General features: G+C 30.9%; 2 protein-coding genes across 12 annotated transcripts in view; one reads left to right on the top strand and one right to left on the bottom strand.

Annotated features, from left to right (window-relative positions):
• Window positions 1-375: 375 nt before the first annotated feature.
• On the bottom strand, window positions 376-1,425 carry LOC120357757 (protein GVQW3-like). The gene has a single exon (XM_039449229.1). The coding sequence runs from the start codon at window positions 1,423-1,425 to the stop codon at window positions 376-378; it is 1,050 nt and encodes a 349-aa protein (XP_039305163.1).
• Window positions 1,426-5,717: 4,292 nt separating this feature from the next.
• LOC105199486 (bone morphogenetic protein 1) overlaps window positions 5,718-11,275 on the top strand; it is an 899,375-nt gene continuing 893,817 nt past the window's right edge. For 6 of the 11 annotated variants that reach the window (XM_039450091.1, XM_039450093.1, XM_039450089.1 and 3 more), the window contains exon 1: window positions 5,721-5,988. The gene's annotated coding sequence lies outside the window, so the exon portion shown is untranslated. Of the gene's footprint in view, window positions 5,989-11,275 lie in introns of all 11 variants that reach the window. The other 5 variants (XR_005574951.1, XR_005574952.1, XM_039450096.1 and 2 more) reach the window with 2 other exon arrangements.

The following is an 11,275-nucleotide window of genomic DNA, read 5'->3' as shown; positions in this document are numbered from 1 at the left end:
GAAGAAAAGTTACCGGACTCATACGGCCCGCCGCGGTATGGTCAAATTTCACAAATCTATTACTCCAAAATTAAGGCCTATTCAATCAAACGCTGGGAGACATAAACTTTTTTTCATCTCTAGAATGATTAAAAAAATTGAGGTCGAAATTCCAGGATGAGTTACCGCGTCCTCCCCTTGTTAGATAAATGAGCGCTTGGAAATTTTCGAAAAAAGTATCTAAGAATGGAATTTTTTTGCGAAAATTGTTTTTTAAAATGTTATAAAAATATTGTTTTGCTCATTGGAATTATGTGGTGTAATACATGGTGCGTTCCATAAGTAATGCGACCAAATTCATAAAAAACTATTTATTGAATATATTTGTACCAATGGTTAGAAATCTTCAAAATAGCACCCTCCCGCATCGATACATTTTTGGAGGCGATGCTTCCAGGCCTGGAAGGCATCCTGAAAGGCCTTCTCCGGGATGTCCTTTAGAGCCGATGTCACATGTGCCTGGATGTTTGTAATTGTGCCCCAATGTTTTCCTTTCAGGCCTTGTTTTAAACGAGGAAACAAAAAAAAGTCTGCGGGTGCCAGGTCGGGACTGTAGGGAGGCTGGGAAACCAATGGGGTGTGGGTCTTGGCCAGGAAATCGTTGACAACGAAGGCGCTGTGGCTTGGCGCGTTGTCATGATGCAGCTTCCACGCGTTCTTGATGTCGCTTCGGCAACGTGTGACCCTTTTTTTCAATTTTTTTAGCACTTCCAAGTAGAAAGCTGCGTTCACAGTGGTCCCTGTAGGTACGAATTCATGGTGAACAATGCCTCTGACGTCAAAGAAGACAATGAGCATGGTTTTGATTCTGGATTTGCTCATGCGTGCCTTCTTGGGGCGGGGCGACGATGGAGTGTGCCACTCTGAACTCTGTCTTTTTGTCTCCGGGTCGTACTCAAAAATCCACGACTCATCACCGGTGATAACTGAGTTTAAAAAATTAGGATCATTTTCACACATTTCCAAGAGTTCTTGGCATCGAAGCACTCGCATGTTCTTTTGTTCGTCGGTCAACACTTTAGGGACCAGTTTGGCGCACACCTTTTTCATGTTTAAATCGTCGGTTACAATACGAAAAACTGTTGTTTTCGTAATGTTAAGAGTTTCTGCTATCAATTGAAGGCTCAACCGTCTGTCAAAATTTAAACAATCACGCACACGCGTCACATTTTCGTCAATTCGGGAGGTTGATGGACGTCCAATGCGGGGTTCGTCGGTGACTTCCTCTCGGCCCTCCTTGAACGACTTGTGCCATCGGAAAACTTGTGATTTTGACAAGCAATCACTCCCAAAGGCCTGCTGAATTAATGGCAACGTTTCGGTGGCGGACTTTCCAAGTTTAACGCAGAATTTGATAGCGTAACGTTGCTCCACAGTACGATCCATCGCGCCGTGTTACGTTAACCTCAAACGCGGTTCACGGGAATGCACGTCCTGACTCTCCTGCTGCTCGGAAGCGACCGAGACCGGGCGCATTTTGAAGCTAACACTCCCCTCCACCTTTCCCAACAGGTTAGAACACGCTGCGGTGTATCGTCGCGTCAGGAAAAAATTGGTCGCATTACTTATGGAACGCACCATGTATAATATTTATGCAGATATTTCGAATATTTTCAAAATAATTATTATAAAGGATATAGCGGAATAAGAAGAGTGATTTTATGCCCCGCGCGTAATCAATCGTCATATAAGGCAAAATATCCACTTAGATAAAAGAAAATTTTGTGCTAAGTTTCACTTCAAAACATCCCCACAATTTTGAGATATTGCAAGAAATGTAATATTATTATTTTTTTTCTCCGCTAAATCTAAATTAACCTTAACAAAAAAATTTATGGTTACAAAGGGTATTCATATACGTAAGCTTTAATTTTTCGTCGTTCCGTGCTAAAAATTCTTTTTTTTAAATATAGAATTTTCAAAATCGCATTATCTTTTGATCTTAAACAGTGTTCATTTTTTAAAAAATTCAGTGAATGAATCATATAATATATTACAATTCAATATTTTTTTCAGATTTTGGAATTTGGTGGAACGTGTCGAAAAAAAATAAAAACCAATTTTTTAAAATTAATTTTCGGTCTTAAGTACATTCGATTGACATATATTCCGTTGTTTTTAAATACAATTACCTCTGATTACATATCTGCAAATAGTAATATAACATTATAGAGTTCACGTAATTTAAACTATGAGATTTCAGTTTTTTTCAGTCCGGCGGGTCCCGATAGCGCATATCCCGATAGCACAAAAACCACTCACAATGGCAGATGCCTAGAGATTTTCCGTAGGTTGGGTTAGATAAGTCAAGATGATTGGTTGGTGGGCTATCGGGATGTGCGCTATCGAAACCCTTCCTTATCAAGCATATATTACATATGATAAACTTATCTACTTATGCACTAACATAACAGCAAGAGAGTTAAGATTTTTCATATACAAAGTTGTTTGACCTTTGCAGATGAAAAACCTTAAATTTGTTTCATATTGATAAGTTTGTATTAATTGACTTCTTAAAAGTCTACTTATGCAAATAAAGAAAGAAAAACGAAAATCCATAGCACATAGTGTATTTAATCGTTATTATATAAATAGAAGTTAGTCTTCATCACTGTCGTCGTTTATGACAAGATTTAGTTTTCAACATTAAAAAGTTTGATTGAATTTTTTTTTCAATTATTTTTTATATTTCCATAAATAATTAAAAAAATTTATTTTATATTATTGTTGTAAAGTAATTTTCGTTAAATGGCTCGAAATTTATAATACCACCGGCATTAGCATCACTTAAAGTGTACCACGTGGAAATTACTTGGTCGGATTTACATCTCTTTTGTGTTCAAAGAAAGATCGGAGGATGATCCAACCAGTCAAGGTAAAATCAGTTGGTGATCCAGCTGGCGTGGCGGTACTGTAACTTTCAAGTCTTGTAACACAAAAAATACTTAACGAAAAAACATTTATTTATAGTGTTTTGGGAATCTCGAGATAAGCTACAAGAATATGTAATAAAAGTAGACAGTTTCATTAAAAAAATTGAAGGTGACTTTTACGTGATCTTCAAGCAACCATTCAAGGTTAAATTAATGACTCCATCTTATGTCCCCCTCGAAACCATACAACTTTTGTCTGAAACATTTTTGCTGAAAATGCTTCATTGAAGAATTATCGAGGTTCGTTTTTTAAAATAAGACACCCTGTATAGAATATGCGCCAAATACAATTGGAAAAGCTGGTATTTTACGTTACACGTGGGAATGTGCTAATGGACTAAAAGCAGTTGGCTGTTGTTCGCATATTGCAGCAATTATATACTACTTGACGCATGCGAGATATGTGTCTCGTAAGACTAGCGTTAATCAAACTTTTCAATGTTGAAAAAGTTGATCTTGTCATAAACGACGACAGTGATGAAGACTGACACGTTTCTATTTATATAATCCGTTTAAAAAAACATTAAAAATGTAAAAAAATGCGCCAAGTATATTTTTTTCGTAATATGCCAAAACTGCAATGGATAAAACCAAATATAATATCATCAAAAAAAAGTGAAATCAAAAATATTACAAGTATATTTATTACCGATAAGTTAGGAGTCTTTTGACCACGTTGCAATTCACCACCAGCCACTTACAGTGTTAAACAGTGAAAAAACTCTAGGCACTAGTCGCTCTGAATGGCTGTGATCAATCGCAACGTGGTCAAACGGAACACTCCTGTACCGATGAGTAGCAAATTATGTGATAAATAAAATCAAAATGGGCAAAATCTCTAACAGCAGCGTACTTGGCGGAGGGGGGGGGGCGTCCGTTTTTTTTTATATAACTAATACCGTTAAAGTTATTTTTTATAACGATTTAGTAATAATGTTATAATTTTTCATAATAATAATTATTATTTAGAAATTAACAAGTACTTCTTCATTATTTTTTGTAATGCTATAGTAAATCACAAGATTTTAAAATTACATTATTTCATGATTAATATTAACCCTTAAACACGTAAGTGGGTCTGAGAGACCCCATATGAAGTTTTGAACGCTTGCTATGAGAAGACGGAATGAGATAGATTCGGACCAAGACGTAAAAAAAGTTTGAAATCTCCTCTTTCAATTGATATAGTTGATCAACTTTTTTGGTCAACTAGAATTCGAACGGTACGGCAGCAAAGTTTTGTTAGGGTCAATGCGACCCATATAGTGTGTAAGTGAAACTTTTTTTTGTATTTTACCTAAAAAAGCTGGACAAAATACGTTCAAACAGATTGGTTTGCAGATGTTACTCGCATATACTCTGTTTAAAGTTGGAATACTATGAAATGCTGTAGAAAAAAGAGTTTTTCCGAAATATATTATGAAACACATCAATTTTCAATTTTTGACACGATTTAATCAAAAATTCCTCATATTCGCCTTGTTACATAAGTACATTTTTTAATAGAAATGACAATAATATAATTTTTTTTTAAAAGTATGAATTTTTAGCTTTAAAACGCTGTATTGTAAAGTTCCTCAAAGTTTTTTTTACAAAGATATGATTTTTTTTTTTAAAGTGGATTTTTAGATGCCCAAAAATATCTTATATTCTCTATGTTACATAATTATACTTTTTAAAAGAAATGACTTTGCCAAATTTTATTTTGAAACTGTGACTCTTTAGCTTTAAAAAGCTGTATTTGAAAGTCCTTAAACGTTTGTTGTTGCGAAGATATGATTTTTTGAAGGAAAAGTGGATTTTTGACCAATTTCTCATTTTTGCTTAATGGTTTTGCTTTTATAACTTCACAATAAATTATTTGTCGGCAATGCCGATTATGCAGTCACACTCCTGAGATTTTGAACTTTTGTTAAGAAAAAAAAATCGTAGAAAAATATTGAATGTAATCAGAATTATAGTTTCTCAAAGTTGAAAAAGTCTCCCAGACCCAAAAATGTGTTTCCGTATTTTACAGGATCGGTGTGTTTAAGGGTTAAATGTAATAATAAATTTTGTAAAAATTCAATCTAAGCAATTCTGTACATTTAACAAGCTTATTTTTATGTTAATCTTATCTAATAATTTTTCTAATTTTTTAGCATATCATTTTTACTGAAATTTGGATTAACTTTGTTAAATATTAATGTCCAATCAATGCCAGTATTGAAAATTAATTTAATCATTATTTAACAAATCTTGTAAATAATGATTAAAAAATAGGTTATATATATATATACACACACACACACACACACACACACACACACACACACACACACACACACACGCACACGCGCGCGCGCACGCGCACACACACACACACACACACACCTATTATTAATATATATTATTATTGATATATTATTATTAATATGCAAATATCTTCTATCAATGACATACAAAAATTTCGAAAAGAATTATTACTAATATAATGAAAACATATTATAAAAAATTGTTGTTAAAATATATATATATATATATATATATATATATATATATATATATATATATATATAATTATTATTATTGATATGTGTGTGGCGTATATATTTTGGATTTTTGGTTTTAATTTCTGAATCTGTTGCCTTATAGATGGTGCTAAAATACTAGCCAAAATTTTCCTATAAGATTTGATTCACCCTGCCGTCATTGCTGCCACCGTCTTGCCGTCGTCGCCACCATCGCCTTCATCCCCGCCGTCGCCGCCATCGACACCACCATCGTCACCACCACCGCCATCGTCGTCGCTGCTACTGCCGCCGCCCCAATCGCCCCACGCGTCGTCATCACATTACCGAATGTCTCATTTGATATGTCGGGATTATCATCGCGTTGACTCGCGCACATTTTGTTGTCCGCGCTCTCGTGATCAGTAGACGTGTCGGGAATCGTGTCGTGTGAATATTTGCACAAAGTGAATACCGCATCTTGAGAGAGACAAAGAGGAAGAAAGAAAAAAAGGGTCTGTGACGGGGTGAGTTTCTATGGCAAAAAAGAAGCCTGTTTTAAGCAAGATCATAAAAGTAAGATCAGGGCCGTCCTCTACAGCGAATTTTGAAAGTGTCGATTCTTGAAGAATGCACAAAGCGTATAAATAATTGTGATTTTGTTGACTTTGATCAGAAAATAAATTTAACCTTTCCAAGTTTACTTTTGAAGTCGATACACTTTGCATTTATGATTAAAAAGGCAATGTTTTTTTCCAGTATTTATTTATTTAAACATGCTACAATCTTTGAAATTTTTTTCCTATTTTTTAAGTCTTGGTTCATGGTCTTGAAATATCCAATACTTGCAAAATTTAATAACTTAGGTATTTTCGACGCTGTAAAAAGTTAAAAACAATTTTTCAAGAATACACAAAATTATTCTTTTATTATGAAATTTTTGGATTTTTCTATTCTTTAATTTATTGTTGCAAGGTATCATAAAGGGTGTGACGGTTTTGACCATAGGTTATTGACTCGAGTTACAGCGTTAGGCGTGTCAAAAATTCTTGTAAGAAAAAATCAAGATTAAATTATTTTTGGAAATAAGATTAAAATATGTACCGTTATTCAATATTTTTCTCTTTTTTTCTATAGAAAATTATTGTTAAATAAACTTTTCAATCAAAATGATATAGGTTAATATTTTTTACAAAATCTGTTATTCAAACCTAAGTGGTATTTACTTAAAATAAATATCTTGAAATTGTGTAATGTAATAAAAATAATATGCGTTTGTTAAAAAAAAATTAAAGTGAACTATCTTTGTATTTCCATTGAAAAATCTTTCAGTTTTAACCTAAATGATTGTATTTAATTTTAATAAGTTTCAATGGAATATATAACATTTAATTTAAAAGAATTAAAGAGAAAACAGTACAAAATAAAAAAATTTTGAAATAAAAAATTTTTAATGTACAAAAACATGGCGCTGCTAGATAGAAAAAGCAATGAGAAAAATTGAATAAATCTAATATATAATTGAATAAATCTATACAAAATCTAATTGCTACTATTGTCTCTTTCTATTGTCATTAAAAATCTTCCAACCCAAGTGGTATTTAATTGAAAATAAATAATATATTAAAATTTTGTAATATAATTATGTATAATTTTGCAATATTAATTTTTAATCTAAATATTTTAACAAAAATGAGAAAATTTTATTGAAATAAATAATTTTTAATAATCTTAATTTTTTTAATAAAATCCAAATGATGGTATTTTAAGTTTAATTTACGATGTTACTTAAATGTTAAAGAAACTAAAACTTATTTTGCAAATTGCTTTTATAACGCATATTTTACAAGTTTTACATTTATTGCATTCTTTCTTATGTCTTTTCTGTTTTTCCTATCTAGCAGCGCCATGATTTTGTGCATTAAAAATTTTTTATTTCAATAAAATTTTCTCATTTTATACTGTTTCCTCTTTAATTCTTTTAAATTAAATGTTATATTCCATTGAAACTTATTGAAATTAAATACAACCGCTTGGGTTACAACTGATGAAAGATTTTTCAATGGAAATACATTTTTATTAGATTACACAATTTCAAGGCATTTATTTTAAGTAAATACCACTTAGGTTGAAATAAGAGATTTTGTAGAATACAAATACTACCACTTGAGTTTTGTATAAAAAGTATATTCTTTTTATAATAAACGCACTTTAAAAATTTCATACATTTTTTTTTGTGAAACGCATATCATTTTTATTAGAGTACACAATTTTAAGATATTTATTTTAAGTAATTATCACTTAGGTTTAAATAAAAGATTTTGTAGAAAATATATTAATATATATCATTTTAATTGAAAAAACTAAAGATTTTTATGCGCATGCACACACATAGACGCCTTTCATCTTTTTTTAAAAAGATAATTTAGTATTGGTTAGATAATTCTTGAAGCCGATTTTCTACATTTTAACTTTCATGAATCTTTCTTAGTTAATTTTCGGTATTTCTTCTGGAGTATAAAGTTTTTTTTTTATATTTTCTCTCTTTTCCAGATACTATCATGTTCAAATTGAAACATAAAACGTCTTAAAAATATCATCTAGATATCTTTTAATCATTTACAACATAAAACATGAAAGATATTTTTGAGACGTTTTTAAAATTTTTCCCGATATTATTTCAAATTAATCTGAAATAACATTAATGTAAAATTAGTGTTTTATAGTATAAACAAGTTGAGATAGATTTATTAAAGTATATAAATACATTCCCCCCTTAATTTCTAAAAGAAAAATCTAGTTTCTAAAATTATATGTCAGAACTGCGATGCTTCTTACGTAAAATAAACTGGTAGAAAATTAAAAACATGAATTTCCGAACACCGTAATCAGACAATAAATTGAAAAGTTTCACATTTTTTATGTTCATTACGGAATTAACACAGGATTAATTGGAGATGTCATTAAGATTTAAGATTTTGAGAATCATCGTCTTGTCTCGTCTCGAATTCAAGACAAATTTAAGAACTTTTGTGTTAGGTTTCAAGACGAAATTCTGCATTCGAGATTCTTGAAAACCTCGAATCTCAAAGAAGTATAGAAATTGTTCTATTTTTTTATAAAGTATTTCTGAACTGATAGAAATTATGAAAATGATAGAAGATAATAGATTTTAATTTTGATAAAATCAAAAACTGATAAGTATACATTAGAATATTTTCATAAAATGATTTTTTAGAAATTAGACTTTTTAGAAAAATTTATAAGTTAAAATGTTATTATTCCAACAGTTTACGATTGAGCAAGTTAAAAATTTTCAAGTTTTAAATAATAAATAAGAGTTGTAGCGATTATTTGGCAATTATTCGGCATTCTGCTATTTGGCAATGTTCTTAAAAAACAAAATAACAATAACAATAAATTTAGAAGTAAAAATAGAAAATAGAGATGCAATAAATAGTAATATTCGGCACTTCACGAATACCGAATATTCATAAATCAAATAAACATTCAGTAAATATTTGACACAGATAAAAACATGATTGGTAATGTTACTTTATAAAAATAATTTGTCATTGTTATCGTTCTTTTCTTTGAAAAGTAACTCGTTACCGTTACCGTTAATAAATTAACAAATTGTTACTATTTTTATTATTTCTTCTTACATTAATAAAATGTTGTATAAATATTTTGGCGGTAAATATAAATACTTGCGGCTGTTTACAAGCTGTCTGAGTTTCGAGCGTTCTCTGACTGTTTTGTTTCATCTATTTTGTCAAATATTTGAATTATGAATAGTCTTGTAAAATTTCAGTTGTATTGAAGAGGACTCATGGGTCGAAATGTCTGCTATTTCTTTTTTATGAAATAAATTGTTTGGTTTACTCAATACACTGTCGGCTCACATTTTATGATAAATATGTTTCTTGATAAATGTAAATAATATCCCAGAATTCTTTCTAATAATAAAGGGATAAGGTTTAAAATATCTTAAACAAACGAACAATTTCAAGTTAATATTTTATACCTGCAAACGTCACACGCATATGCACACGTACACGCACACGTAGTGAGCGTCAATAATTCGCTGGGTCATAGTAGGTAGCTTGACTTACCGACACTGAGTCGATAACGATAAACGCCCGCGCGCGAGCGTTTATCTGGAAGGGACATGAATAATAAATATTTGGCACGAAGAATATACGTTACTGATTCTCTTAGTTATCCATGAGACATAAGAGAACTAGAGAACAACTGGTTGCACATGCCAAGAACTCGTGGGAAAATCTGAGGCATAAACCTCAATATTTTGCACATTTAAACGATTCAGTAGAGAGGCGATTGCAGCAAATGGTTGCACGGGAAGGATACTGGACCGACTATTAGCTGGTGCCAGTATTATTTCAAACGGTTCTTTTCAGAACCTTCAAATTATTTAACGGTGCAACATTCGTTAAGAATGCAAAATTTAATTAAAAAAAAAATTAAAGAACCAATATATTTTTAATTTTAATAAATGACTTATTCTTTTACCTTTTCCACTTCTTTATACACGTTTATCTTTGTTGTTATGTATATCTCCGTTTGTGCAAAAATAACATAATACTGAATCAAATTTATACGGATAGATCTATAAGCGGTGTAAACATAACGTAACGGAGATTATTCTACGTGCATTTCGGCGTTAACAATTTTGCGTATGTAATTATATGAATACATTTATTTTTTATACGCAATAGAAAAAAACATAATTACATTAAACTAAATAAATTCATATTTAAAATTAAAAACAAAGTATCAAAGTCGTGTGTTGAATTTTAATTTTACTATTTATTTTATTATGCAGCTTAACATGTAGACGTTTTAACATAAATAATAAAAATATTTAACCTAAATTAGACTAAGAAGAAAGAAGAGGATAACTAAGAGAATTAATAACGTATATTCTTTGTGCCAAATAGTTATTATTCATGTCCCTTTCGAATAAACGCGCGCGCACGGGCGTTTATCGTTATCAACTCAGTGTCGGTAAGTCAAGCTACTTACTATGACCCAACGAATTATTGACGCGCACTGTACAGTCGTTTTCATTATAGTTGCGACACTTTTTTTTGGATGCATTTCTGAACGCGCAACTATAACAAGAGATGAGAACGACTGTAGTTGCGGAGGTTAGCGCGAAATGTCAAACGTTGGTATACAAGGTGTCGCAAATAAAATTTGGGTACCTTGGAGGAAATATAAGATAAGTATACTCACAAATATTTTTCAAATAGATTTTTAAAAAAATATTCGCACATTTTCCGTATTTGATCGGTTTTGGTCTAATTGAGCTTTATATATTCGTCATTACAGCAACGATGAGCTGAGATGCTTAGATGTAGTTAAATAAATTATAACTACAACAAATATAAAAAATGAAAATTTTAAATATTTGTTACAGTTATAATTATAATTTATTTAACTACATCTAAGCATCTCAGATCATCGTTGTTGTAACAACGAATTTATAAAGCTCAATTAGACCAAAGTCGATACGGAAAATGTGTTATTTATTAATTAAAGCTAACTTTTTCTTATTTTTAGAAGGAGTAGAAGACACAAGGATGATACTGAAAGAAAGGTAAATAAGATTTTAGTTTAATTACGTAAGACGTAAGAAAAATTTTGTAATAAATATACAATTTATTATTTGCATAGGTATCACTTTAATTCTGGTCCATTGATGCAACAAGCACATAACATTTTGAAACAGATGGATGGTAAAGTGATGAAGAATGAATTTGATATTCAAATTCTTGATTTATTGGCGAG

This window comes from Solenopsis invicta, chromosome 5 (assembly GCF_016802725.1).
Source record: "Solenopsis invicta isolate M01_SB chromosome 5, UNIL_Sinv_3.0, whole genome shotgun sequence".
Taxonomy (NCBI): Eukaryota; Metazoa; Arthropoda; class Insecta; order Hymenoptera; family Formicidae; genus Solenopsis; species Solenopsis invicta.
This window is presented reverse-complemented; position numbering and strand designations above follow the sequence as displayed.

What these genes read in the sequence shown, in the direction of transcription:
- LOC120357757 (XM_039449229.1), bottom strand. Translation starts at nt 1,425, where the DNA reads ATGGATCGTACTGTGGAGCAACGTTACGCTATCAAATTCTGCGTTAAA.